This window comes from Cucurbitaria berberidis (assembly GCF_010015615.1).
Source record: "Cucurbitaria berberidis CBS 394.84 unplaced genomic scaffold K460scaffold_1, whole genome shotgun sequence".
In the NCBI taxonomy this organism is placed as follows: Eukaryota; Fungi; Ascomycota; class Dothideomycetes; order Pleosporales; family Cucurbitariaceae; genus Cucurbitaria; species Cucurbitaria berberidis.
The window spans coordinates 3826266-3838870 of record NW_024468935.1 but is presented as its reverse complement, the minus strand read 5'-3'; the positions used below and the strand labels follow the sequence as shown (position 1 = coordinate 3838870).

The window sequence follows — 12605 nt, the reverse complement described above, 5'->3', positions numbered from 1 at the left end:
CAACGGGTAGGTGGAGATTGCAGCTTGGTATGTATGTGGGGATTGGTGAGCAGGGACGGCAAAGTGGAAGTTGGGCGCATTTTAATAGATACCCACGATACTCATGCTTATTATAGCGAGACACGACTCAAATTCAAGTTCAACCTAACAAAACCCCGCGATGACTTCTTATTGCTTCTTCTTCCCCTTCTCCACAACCTTCTGCCCACCACCCACCTTCCCAAACAAAACCCAGCACAGACCCAGAAAAGCCACAAGCACGGTTCCTACAGTCCCAGCCTCCACCCACCCCGTCTTCGTTGTATCCAGAACGGGCACATCAATCCACTCCACTAACTGTCTCGTTCCATTCCCCTGCCCGCTCGGCTCAACATGCATGAACCGCGTCCTCGGTCCAAAAAGAGCCTCATACCCCAAATGCACGCGATCAAAGGGATTCGCAGCCATCTTCGCGCCCTCATCCGCTCTGCACGCCCAGAACACTACTGGCCAGGGGACAGGAACACGTGCGTGTGACGAGGGCGAGGCGGGGAGGTAGCGCAGGTGCAGGGGAATTGACACATTCCAGGACGCACTTGCGGTATCCTTCTGTTCGGTGGACGGAGGAGGGTGTGCTAGTTCGAATAGCGCCGCACTACCCCATTGATTGATGACCCAGTCGGGAGCTTCGAGGTCTGTCGCGCCGGCTATGCTGCGTAGACGCTTTAGGTTCTTGGATTGGAGGAATAAGGCATCGTTAAATTGGTATTTGTCAATGAAGAGGTACGAGGGTAGGGTGAGGTGTGTGTGGAGTTTGCAGCTTGGATTTGGCGGCGCGAGATGCTCCTTGGGTAATGAAAGGATGAGTGTTGGGTGCAGGCCGGTGGGTTGGGAGAAGGAAGTTGTGTAGGTTAAGGGATGGAGTTTGGGTGTTGCAGTTGTGCTTGAGGAGGATTGAATGAGTGGGTAGTGCCGTGTTGGCGTTTGGAAACGGGCTGGTTCTGGCGCCCTGTCAGTCGTGTCTACTTAAACATCAAAGGGATTGTACGTACTTGGTGCAGAGTCTTGTCCCAGGACAGTCAGGAATCCACCAAATTGAACATCTTCTGGGTCAGAGTTCGGCTCATGGCTTAGAACACCTATCTCTACCGTGGAGTCCTTCTTCGGTAGTTCAATATCTTCTGACCATCCTTCATTCCCTTGTGCATCGGGCCATGCAGCAGTCAGGACGACGGCGCGCGAGATGGTGTCGTAGTCAATATCCACATATGCCGCGGTGAGCAGCTGCTTAGTCAAATTTCCACAAACTTCATTTTCTACCTTGCAGAACTTCTGTTGGAAGTCGTCAATAACTTTGACAGGAGATTCCAGGTAGTCGAAGTACTGCGAGGAAGCGGACATGGAGAAGCGTTCCGAAAGAACAGGAAGTTTGATGGCTGACGCATTTGACGAACACTTCAGATCTGTACTCAAAAGGTCGTGAAGCTGAGAGCACAAGGCGTCTTCAGGGGTTGATTTCAGAGGTGTGAAGAATATGTGCAGCCCGGGAGAGACACGTGATGTAAAAGGTGGTGTTGCGGTGTAGGCGGTCGATGAGGCCCAGCGGATATGAAATTCGTGCCATTGCTGGAAGACTCTGCTGAGCTGTAGGAATGTTAGTTTCAACTTCTTTGTGTCTGAATCTCCTCTGGAGATGTTTACTTCTCTAGGCAGCTCATCTAGGCCGAGTGTGATACGGTGTTCTTTCGCAGCGTGAACACGCTGCAATGTAAATTTCGTGCCATCATCCTTCACTACCAGCTGCTCAGGCGTGAAGGCCTCTGGATTCTTCACAACATATGTTATTCGCTGTTTCATGTTTCAAGTTGTGAAAGTGAATGACTTGGGTGCTTGCCCTGTCATGTTCAGACGCTCCGTAACTACCATCCGTGCTAGCCAATTACGGCTAGACAATCCAGGCGTTCCTGAGCGAATGACGTCTGCAGTGCCAAGACCGTCTTCATTGTCCCGCGATCTGGACTCGTTGCCTTATTCTTAACACGTCTTTACACTGTGTCCTTTTGCGCCTGTCGCCACCTATGGACCTGAAATAACAGCACCTGCGAGTTATTGAATCCTCTCTCACACCTATACGACACCGCCGCCATGCATATCCTCAGCTTCCTTTATCCAGCGCTGCTGGCCGCCAGTGGCGCTGAAGCCCTCCGCTCAGGCTCCAAAGTCAAGCTCTCAAATGTTCAAAGCCTCACGCTGCGCAAGGGCCAAAGCACCTCACACAGGCGTGTCGATGCGATGCCTCAGGTTCGTCGTCTCCCATCATTGCACCACTACGCCACCAGCAAGGCGTCTATCATGCATGCTAACATTCCGAATAGTTGACATGCATCGGTGGCTCTGCGCGTGGCCTCTACGAAGTCGACGTTATGCGCTGCAAAAACTCCGGCTCCGACTACGACGAAGACTCCATCCAATGGACGTGTACCGCCTCGCTCCCCGAGGAATTCAAACTCGGCTCCACGGACGTCATCTGCGAAGGCTACGACTCCCCCAATGATCCATACATATTGAAGGGCAGCTGCGGTGTCGAGTACAAGCTAGTCTTGACGGATAAGGGCCGTGAGAAGTATGGCAAGGGCAAAGGAGGGGGATGGTGGGGTGGCGATGATGAGGGTGGCGAGCGAGGGGACGGACCGAAGACGATGGGTGAACGGGTCGCTGCTGCTGTATTCTGGTTGCTGTTCATTGGCGTTGCGCTTTGGATGGCGTACTCCGCATTCACAGGTTGGGCACAGCGCCGTGCCGACGGCGGTGGAGCAGGTGGCAATCGACCAGGCTGGGGCGGCGGCGGCGGCGGTGGTGGCGGTGGAGGATGGGGAGGAGGCAACAACGACGCCTATGATGACCCACCACCACCATACTACCCTTCAAATCCTGGCAAGCCACGATCTGGAGACGCTACAGAGGGCTGGAGGCCTGGTTTCTGGTCTGGTACATTGGGTGGTGCCGCCGCCGGATGGGCTGCGGGACGTATGGGTAACAGAGGGAATCAGACAGGTAGTGGCTACGGAAGCGGAAGTGGTTGGAATAACGGAGAAGGAAGCTCGAGGTCGTCGTCTGGGGATAGCTTTTCGAGCACGAGACATGAGAGCACTGGATTTGGGTCGACATCGCGTAGATAAAGCGTAGGGAAGGTTGCAGAGTTTCTATTTGGTTCAGAATGATACCCCTATTCATACTATTACTACATTTATCCACGGATACTAACCTATGGAGCCACCTGAAAAGCATGAAATTTAAAAGATGAAAATATAAGATCATCGTCGACTTGCACCTGAGTCAAATCACGGGCTCTTGCAAGTTTTTCATGACCTCGGACAGCCTGACAGTCACAAATTCCGTTTGCCTAATTCTGGTCTACAGCTTGGTCTACCCCAATAGTTCGTAGATAGCGTGCTGAAGGCATTCAAGCCTCACTTTGCTGACCCGCCCGCCACAGTATATCCTCATCTCCCACCTTCGTACATGTGAGATAACCGACATGATTCGCCTCGACATCAAGCATGAGCTCGTTCGCGGCCAGCTCCTCCACAATGCCACTGGCATGCTTCTTCAGCAAGGTCAAATCCTCACTCAGATTGTCCACTGCACTCGGCATGATTCTTTCCATCAAGCGTCTCATTTCCTCGTAGCTCATATACAGACTGCCTCCCTTGCGAATTTTCCGAAAGATAGCGCCGCGCCTCATACTTTTCTTTCGGTCGTTTTCGAGAGTGTTGAACTCCCTAGCGAGGATGTCGCGGAAGTTCTGCACAATGAACCAAGTGTCGAATTGACTCTTTTCCTGTGGTTGCACTGGTTTAGAGCGGACGTATATTGTGAGCAATAACAATTCCCTTTCTGCTTCCAAGCATAGTCTGTCCAGCGCCCTGCTCTTCGTCATGATAAGACGTCGAATCTCTCCAGGCACTACTGTCCGCTTTGTAGGCCAGGGCCAGCAGGGGTGTGCGCCTGCGAGGTGGATCAGGGCTTCGGTGTATATGCTGTCGTTTTGGAGGAGCATGGAGAGTAGAATCCAGCGAGCAGGGTCGGCTTTGATGGCGCTGAAGAGGGACTGGCGGTACGAGAAGAGGGCATTGCCAATATGCGAGGTGATGAGGTGTAGACATCCTAGGTTTTGCGCGATCTCGGCGAGCTGTTCGGATTGGGTGAGGGCGACGGCGATGGAGGCCGTGGAGATTGAGGGTGGAATGCTATAGAATGTTCCAAAGATTTGGCTGTAGATCGCCATGGTGGAGCTGTGATTCATCCCTGAGAGGACGTGGGTTGCATTTCTAGTCGTCCCTGATACTGGTATTGATGCCGGGCGCTCTTTAGTAGCCAAGATGGTATCGTCCGTCTCTTCGACCTTTACGGCGGTACCGAGATCTATACCACCATCATCTCGAGCTTCGATATCTGGCTGTTCGCCTGTGATTTGTTGACGCACAAGTCCAATCTTGCCTTCAACTTCCTCGATAGTGTACGAGAACCAGGTGGGACCGTCGTCTTCACTCCTACGTTCTTGCTGTAGGGATCGGGCGAACCAAGGAGAATGTCGAGCAAGAATAGCGCTATGGAGTCGCCACTGCTTTGGTGGATCAATAAAGCTCGACTTGACATGAACGTCACCGCCTTGAAAGATAGGGAACGCCTCTAGCGGAGCGTAATGCATTAGAGACGTGGATTCGGGGTATCGGAAGTCGTTGGCAACATAGGGCGAGATCTATTCTAACGTGAGAAATGCACGCAGACCAAGTCAGATACGTACCACCGTTCCATCATGTATGTTTGCAAATATCGTCTGTGGGGTTGCAAGACCTGTATGGGTCTTGCTTGCGTCAGTACATGGTGCAAGTTCAGGGTTCGTGGAATTCTTTAAAGTGCCTGATGATCGGCTCATCATTTGAGTTGCTCGATGCCGAAGTGACGAAGGATAGCTCTTCACACTATTCAATGATGCACTGGACCCTGTACATTTCGTCGACACGTTCGATAAGCTAGAAACTGTGGTCGACAGTGGACTAGGCGACATTACACTTGTTACTATCCCGCTAGTAGTTTTTGATTGTGTGCTAGCTGCGGTCTTTTCCGAAGCAGTTGAGCCTTCACGTTTGCGAGAGGTCGTCAGTGACTGAGAGCGGCTGCGCTTGCTCATGGCGGCAATTAGAAGGATGTTTGGGTGAAATTCATGTATTTCGCGGATACGTTTTTGACGAGAGTTGAGTACTGGATTGCCGTACCGTAAGTGCGTAAGTAAGATCAAGGTGGCAGGGGAGACATGGCGCAAGTAATTGGCAGCAGCTCAGAGTCAAAATACGGTAAAGGCTGTTGTGCTCAAGATTATCGCTAGCAGACGATGATTTTCGTGGTCTGTTAGCACTTGCGGTATGCGTCGGGTTCCGAATAGCGGGCAGCGAGTGAGAGACCCGATGAGTGCGACGGAGACATAGGACAGAGTGGTCAAAGAGAAAGGTATTGTTGGATAATGCATATCGGAGTACTCCTCGCTCAAAACATGCAGCCATATCGACGTGGCTGTGCTGTTTCGAAATCATGCAGAAGTTGAAACAACAAAAAAACTGAGACGCCGCCTTTGGGTCTTTGGGGCGAGGTTGATGAAACATGGAGCGAGTCTAGAAATTTCAAGATGAGTTGGCAATGAACATGCCTGCACAGAGAAGACAATGGGACACGCGGATTCCATTCAGCATATGGTCAACTTGAAATACGTTTAGGATGCGATAGGACAGCCGACTGAGAACGGAAGGCAACCGATGTGGTTTTCGGGGAGATGACGCCGGCTGAGATGACACCGCCTTGAGATGCGTGAGGCTTGTATGGGAATGCCATGTTACGGAACGCTTCGTGCCTATGTGAGCGGCCTCTATGAATAGTCGCTCGAACACAGGGCCTAATCAGTCCCATATTGTGAGTACCTGCGCATCGAAGATCACGCTACCGTCCGAACACGTGTGGGTGGTGGACTTTGCGAAAGTTGTTTGGTACAGACAAAGTCAGTCTTTGGGCTGTCTTGGATGCTTTGCGAGATGCATCGGTTGCCTGGGCCAACTAGATGGAGGGCCACGTGCCGCACGGTCACATTCTACCTCCAGGCGCTCAAGACGAATCCACCCACCGCGGACCAGACGCGAAGGCGCCGTTGTTGCACCGCCATCTCAGACAGGGACGCGATCGATGGGGGCACACCCTCCGCACGACTCATCTGGAGCATGCCTCCCGAAACTGGATGCAGCCAAGAACTCTGCAGTCTAGGATGGTATGGAGAAGAGCGAAGTCGGACATGTCGAGCCTATGCTGGGGTGGAATCAGGATGTTGATGGAGAAAAGTGGCGTCCGCGGGTGAGGGAGCGGGGATTAGACAGATGGCAAGGCAACGAGCAGGGTGGACATGCGTGGTGACAACAAGCGATACGGACAGCGTAGACAGGTCAAAAGGCCTAGAATGTGCTGCTACTGTAGGCAGCACGCAAGGTGTCATGGCGATAGCAGAGGGGAGGGGGGGCGCATAGTGAAGGGTCGGGACATGTGACGTCATTTGTCAGCCACCCTACCAGATTGGGCCTCGGCTCCCACCCGGGACGTCACACTGAGTTCCATGCCTGAAGGGGCTCCCGAAATGGAGCTGCGTCACTAAAAGCAGGACCAACCCCGGCTTCTGGTGAATCTCTGTAATGCAAAACTCGTACGATTTCCCACTCCACAATCCCCCAAGCACCACGGTTAGCTAGTCTAGCGGAGCCCCCAGCCGCTTGGTCGCACGCGCGTAGCGGAGCAATGGCCCTTTTGCCGGGAGGTTTGCCAACTCCGCCAATGCCTACAAATGCCAATCTCCTGCCAGCCTCCAAGCCCGCCGACGACGACGGCCTTCTCTGCGATCTAATCCGCCTGACCCCCGTTCCGACCGTGCTGCTGGATGCATCGCTCTTGGTCCGCCAGGTTTCAGATAGCTATCTGTTGATTTCAGGGGCAAGCGACCGCAACGCCCTGGTTGGGATGCAAGCGGACGACCTCTTCAACTACACTACTACTACTACCACGCTCCCCGCCTTCGCTTCAGCCCGCAAGGTCATTCGCGCTGCACGGGACACACGCTCCGTGCACCAGATGAAGTGTGTGCTCGACACAGGAGCTGCCTGGAATTTACGTGCCGTCCCCATTGTCCGTCATGACCATCTGCGCTGCATTCAAATGGAGTTTCTCGACATCACTGACGACCACCGCAAGCAACTGGAGCTTGAGGAGAGGGTCTACGCAAACGAGACTTTTCGCATCCTCGTCGAAACCGTAAAAGACTATGCCATCTTCATGTTGGATCCCACGGGACACGTAGCTACCTGGAATGCTGGAGCCCAGGCTTTCAAAGGCTACACCAAAGCCGACATCATTGGCAAGCACTTCTCTGCTTTTTACGGCAAAGAAGATCTTGCAGATGGCAAACCGGAGAGGGAGCTTCGAGATGCACTCCGCGATGGCCGCTGCGAAGATGAGGGTTGGCGATATCGCTCAGATGGCTCAAGATTTTGGGCAAATGTCGTCATTACCCCCGTCTACAAGGCCGACGTGCTTCTCGGATTCTCCAAAGTCACAAGAGATCTTACTGAAAGTCGGCTAGCAGAGCAGAAGCTGATAGCTGCCTACGAGGAGGCATCCAAACTAAAGTCAGAGTTCCTGGCCAACATGTCTCACGAGATTCGAACTCCCATGCATGGCATGTTGTCGGCATTGACTCTCCTCCTAGACACACAGCTCGATACGAACCAGCTCGAGCTTGCCCACGTCATCCAGGAGTCCGGAGACGTGCTGCTTCAAGTCATCAACGACATCCTGGACTACAGTAAGCTCAAGTCGGGCAGCTTTTCCGTCAGCCAAGATATTATTAGCGTAACCGACATCATACAATCTGTCTTCCGGGCACACCAGGCGTGTCACAAGCCCGGCGTCAAATTAGAAAGCGTGCTCGATCCACATCTTCCCAAGTCGGCCGAGGGAGACAGTCTTAGATATCGTCAGATCATACAGAATCTCCTATCAAACGCCACCAAGTTCACCGAGGAAGGCTATGTACGCATAGTCGCCAAACTCATCAAGGAAGATGATGAGTTTTACACCATTCTTACCGAGGTCATAGACACTGGCATTGGAGTCCCCACAGGCGGCCCAGGTACTCTCTTTACACCATTTACCCAATTCGATAATTCCGCCACCAAAAGATACAAAGGTACTGGTTTAGGCCTGAGTATATGCAAGAGCCTGGCGGAGCTTATGGGGGGCAAAATTGGCTTCCACCCCAATCCCGAGGGCCACGGCAGCGTGTTTTGGTTCACAGCGAAGCTCAAAAGGTGCAAGCAAATGAGTCTCGTGGAAGCGTTGCAAGATAAGACACTAAGCACGTCAGCCCGCTCGACAGCTCTCGTCAATCCCATGGAAGAGATGAAAGTGGTCGCTGCCGACAAACGAATCCTACTTGCAGAAGACAATTTAATGAACCAAAAGGTTATGCTGAAGATGTTAATAGGCCTCGGTTTCCAAGGCGTCGACGTTGCGCAAGACGGCAAGGAAGCAGTAACCAAAGCGTTACATGACCCCACGTCCTACGATCTCATCTTAATGGATGTCAACATGCCTGTTCAAGACGGCGTCAGTGCGACTAAAGAGCTTAGAGACAAAGGGCTACAGATCCCCATCGTCGCCATGACTGCAAACGCGCTCAAAGGCCAGGCAGAGTCGTACATAGCCAAAGGCATGACGGGCTACATTGCAAAGCCAGTTGATCGCAGCCTTCTTATCAAGCTACTAATGAATTCCCTCAAGCGGAAGGGCCCTGGATGAAACCTCTGGGGGTCGAATAGCCGTATAATTAGAGGACAATAGCTACACTGACCTACTTCCATTTTATCCAAAAATGGATGGGACTGAACCACATCGAGAAACGATACGTATCCATGGCCTTGGCCGCCGAAAGAAGGAAAGAACCGACATTGGCGAAAGTTAGAGAGTGGGAAAGTCCACATAATGTTATCACGAATGGGGGGCGGAGGGTTTGTTCTGGCGTTCAGGAAGTGCAAAGGCATATATCATCGGGGGCATAGACGATGCGTTGTTCATGGTAATGAAACGCTCCCTATCCATTTAGCAGGCCACTACCATCATGCACCACTATATTTATGATGTGCTTTAGGCCACGGTAGTTTAGAAACACGTGGAGATAGACACGTAATTTAGCGGATTGTTAGATACATGTAGGATTCAGTGATCGGCATGAGGACGAGCGAGCTCGAGTAAAGGTCTCTTGAAGAAAGCAGAGTCCTTACAAAGCGGCCTATCACTTTTGGTCGGACTAGTCGGTTGTGAATATTTGATATTTCCACTGTTTTAGAGTAGATAAAGTCGTTATATCTGTAGTTTTAAAATCAGATCATTCAACTCATCTGAGTACCCTCCAGTCCTGGCCTCGCTGCTCCTCTGTCGGGCGGTCCTGTAATTGCACGCCTAGCCCTCTCCTTTCATTGAGTTCTTCAACAACGTGTTCAATAACGACTGGACTTACTTCCATCGCTTCCTCGGCCTTCTTTCCCCCCTTCTCTGCCGCAGCCTCCTCGACCAAAGTGTCCAGTCCAGTTTCAGTCCTCCCAATACCCCAGGGTTTGGACGAAATCACATTCCCCTCCCACTCTGACCTGGGCGTCGATTGTTTCATCTTCAGTTGCGGATGTGTAAGTTTGCGCAAGTCCAGCCCAGCTAAGAGTTGACCAGGTTCAGTAACAGGGACATCTCTATCACAGCCCGTCCACTCTCCAAATCCAGCCTCCTCTTGCGCAAGGCGTTGAAGTTGCAGAATGTTTGTTTGAGACCACTCGAATGCGCCGTAAAGGGGATGCGAGACCTTCTCATTGGGGTAGCTTTCATCGCGCAACTGGTTTTTTCTGTACTTGCGGCGCTGCCACCATGCGATTGTAGGCTCGAGACCCATATCCAGTACGATGATAATCACCCCCAGGATGAGGATTAAAGAAAGACCCAACACATTGAATGAAGAGTAGCTGTTGCTGACAATCTTCTGGTTCACACAAATGTTTTGTGCGATTGTCTCGTTTGCAAGTGGCGGTTGCCGGAAGTCCTCGAGCTCTGCAGGGATTCCGTTGGCCGCCTCGACAAAGACATCTTGGAGGGAGGCTAAGCCGCCTTTGATCCAATGTTCGGCCTCGAGTTGCCACTGGTTGTCAGGCAAAGGACCGGAGTATCCGTAGGAAAGGCCGTTACGGGCACGAAGGGCAGAAGCCCCTATGAATCCTACAGTTGCCGAGATTGTGTACATGCTGGGCGTCCAGATGTTGTCTACCCAATTTATTACCGCAAAGTGGTCATCTGTTGTAAAGATCTTCTTGACACGGGCCGTTGCTCGCAGGTCAGTGATGCCTCGCAGTGGTTCGCAACGCTCTCCGTCGGGCAGGTTAGGGTTGCAGTATTGCATTTGTTCGGTGCAGGCCATTGCTCCCAGGGGCTCGTCTTGCAGCCAAGCGTTAAACTCAGATTTAGTCTCCTGATGGTTGAGTTCAGAGGCATCCCTGTGCGCTGAAAACCATGCGTCATCAACTGGTTCCGAGTAATGTAGTTGGGGTGCTGACATAAAGAGGAGGTGCACATCTGCATCCACCCGTTTGAGAGCATCTATAGGTGCCCATCCGTTACGGCCAGGAGTTACCGTTGTATTCGGTGACCCAAAGTGCCTCTCCACCCCGAGAGAGTAATCTAGGCGCGGAATATTTCTGCTACTGGAGTTATCGCCCGGTACATAAGCGTTATCTACCGGTAATTCGTAGGTCCAGTTGTTAACCTGTCGAACGTTTGCGACAGAGCCGTACATGTACCGCTTTACAGCACCATAGTCACTATCGTTGTAGTCTGTCATGTACCCTTGTGTTTTGAGCGGCGCACATGTATACACCATGCGAAACTGGAAGCGGTGTCCTGGAGCGGTGTTGATGCCGAGATGTTCGAGGCTATCAAGCAGGCCAGTATCCATGGCGAGATTGTCGTTATCCAGCTTACAGATGTTGTCACCAAAGGGACAAGCCACGCCGCGTGTGGATACTAGAGGCAGCCTGGGCTTAATATACAGGTTGCAGCCGCCCGTGTGCGTTTCGTTGGTGTAGCATTGCAATCCGTAGTTGAGGAACCTGTTTGCCTTCTCGGCTTGAGCTGGCAATAGCAGTGTAAGCTGCTTGTAAACACTGTTCGCCTTCCCTAGGCTATACGAGCCACACCTCGTGCCCTTGAGCAGCACTTGATTAAGGGTCTCGCTTGTAAGATTGGATGAAAAGATGGAAGCTACACCAAATGCAGCAGATATCGTAAAGGCGACCACGATGATTGGCAGGAGTCGTAGGATTGGTCTTCGTGCTCGGCGACCCGATTTCCAAGCCAGCATCGACGTGAGCATTCGCCAAGCTCCATCTTGCGCAGTATCTGAGTTGCGCAATATGGCTTGCCGTTGGTGGTAAAGGCCGTCTTGTGCTTCAGCCGAGGAGAAGTGACGATGCAGGGCGAAGCATCCTAAACGCCAGAAACTATACTAATCAGTTTTTGCAATAAACACCAGGGCGGATGAGTTACCTCTTTCCCACCATGCCGATAAAGATGGCTACAAAAGCGATCAAGAACCCTCCATTTCGTCTTGTGAGGGTCACAGTCGCACCCTGAATCTTGCCATGACTCCAGTTCGTCCAGAACCCAAGATGAACTTCGTAGTGATTTGTAGATGCCATGCTTCGTAGTAGAGCCTGCTTTCAGGGCGTAATCGGGACCTGAGTTGGGACACACCGTTTGTTAAGACCTGCAGCGGGAAGGAGCCGCGGGGCGAGGTCAGCACTTAAGGACCGTAAGACTGTCCCCGAACCCCAGCTTGGGTGATCCAATCGAAGAGAGATGCGGCAGGTTTGGTAAACATAGCTTCGTTATGCCCGCACTTTGGGACCCCATAAGCAGTACTGTCGGTTGTAATGATCCATTCAGCTAGCTGTCAATATGGAGAAGATTGCTACCGGCCCCCAATTTTGGAACGTCCTACATGAAACATGATTGCTTTCTATACTGGGGTACTCTAGCGTGAGGTTGGTCTTGGCCTGGTGGCACGATTGGTGCGGAAGACTTGCATAATGGAGGCTGACAGCGTAGCCGCCCGGTTAGGGGATAGCCCGTCAGCCCTATTTTGGTCGGTGTCTTGTGGTTGGAAGCTCGCTCGGGGACTTTTGTAGTTGGGGGCGATGCAGTTGCTGGGGCCTGTTGAATTGATTGGAAATGTTGGCGAGAGGAGATGGCGGACGTTGCTTGTGGCGCTGCTATTTTGGGAAGCGAACATGTGGGGTGCGCGCCGTTACCTACCTACGCTCAGTCGGCCTCCATGACACAATAGGAACAACACAGTGACTAGATATGCGACATCTATATACTGATAACTGTAGTTCAATTTGCCCCACGGTAAGGTATTGAGCCCTCGCCCAACAGAGCATACCGGAAAGTGCGCTTGTGGACACGCCCCGGCTAGTACCTATGCTCAACATCTTAGA

General features: G+C 52.1%; 5 protein-coding genes across 5 annotated transcripts; 2 read left to right on the top strand and 3 right to left on the bottom strand.

Annotated features, from left to right (window-relative positions):
* Positions 1 to 80: 80 nt before the first annotated feature.
* K460DRAFT_26329 (PIG-X-domain-containing protein) lies at positions 81 to 1856 on the bottom strand. Its single transcript, XM_040927480.1, has 3 exons — positions 1681 to 1856; positions 1032 to 1623; positions 81 to 980 (listed from the first exon to the last, which is right to left on the bottom strand). Exons 1-3 carry the CDS (start codon positions 1834 to 1836, stop codon positions 169 to 171), a joined length of 1560 nt encoding a protein of 519 aa, XP_040793581.1. The 5' UTR covers positions 1837 to 1856; the 3' UTR covers positions 81 to 168.
* Positions 1857 to 2022: 166 nt separating this feature from the next.
* Positions 2023 to 3463, top strand: K460DRAFT_302714 (DUF1183-domain-containing protein). Its single transcript, XM_040929915.1, has 2 exons — positions 2023 to 2280; positions 2355 to 3463. Exons 1-2 carry the CDS (start codon positions 2125 to 2127, stop codon positions 3156 to 3158), a joined length of 960 nt encoding a protein of 319 aa, XP_040793580.1. The 5' UTR covers positions 2023 to 2124; the 3' UTR covers positions 3159 to 3463.
* On the bottom strand, positions 3443 to 4918 carry K460DRAFT_412639 (uncharacterized protein; the record flags this gene model as incomplete). The annotated part of the gene is made up of 2 exons (XM_040937553.1): positions 3443 to 4741; positions 4787 to 4918. 2 exons carry the CDS (start codon positions 4916 to 4918, stop codon positions 3443 to 3445), a joined length of 1431 nt encoding a protein of 476 aa, XP_040793579.1.
* Positions 4919 to 6849: 1931 nt separating this feature from the next.
* Positions 6850 to 8868, top strand: K460DRAFT_270305 (uncharacterized protein; the record flags this gene model as incomplete). The annotated part of the gene is made up of 1 exon (XM_040927636.1): positions 6850 to 8868. The coding sequence occupies one exon, from the start codon at positions 6850 to 6852 to the stop codon at positions 8866 to 8868; it is 2019 nt and encodes a 672-aa protein (XP_040793578.1).
* A 595-nt stretch (positions 8869 to 9463) lies between these two features.
* K460DRAFT_274895 (uncharacterized protein) lies at positions 9464 to 11804 on the bottom strand (the record flags this gene model as incomplete). The annotated part of the gene is made up of 2 exons (XM_040927994.1): positions 9464 to 11606; positions 11653 to 11804. 2 exons carry the CDS (start codon positions 11802 to 11804, stop codon positions 9464 to 9466), a joined length of 2295 nt encoding a protein of 764 aa, XP_040793577.1.
* Positions 11805 to 12605: the final 801 nt, after the last annotated feature.

Coding starts and splice junctions, on each gene's coding strand:
- K460DRAFT_26329 (XM_040927480.1), bottom strand. CDS start 1,836: ATGAAACAGCGAATAACATATGTTGTGAAGAATCCAGAGGCCTTCACG. Junction 1,624..1,680: donor TAGATGAGCTGCCTAGAGAA/GTAAACATCTCC, acceptor ACATTCCTACAG/CTCAGCAGAGTCTTCCAGCA. Junction 981..1,031: donor GGGACAAGACTCTGCACCAA/GTACGTACAATC, acceptor ACAGGGCGCCAG/AACCAGCCCGTTTCCAAACG.
- K460DRAFT_302714 (XM_040929915.1), top strand. CDS start 2,125: ATGCATATCCTCAGCTTCCTTTATCCAGCGCTGCTGGCCGCCAGTGGC. Junction 2,281..2,354: donor GTGTCGATGCGATGCCTCAG/GTTCGTCGTCTC, acceptor CATTCCGAATAG/TTGACATGCATCGGTGGCTC.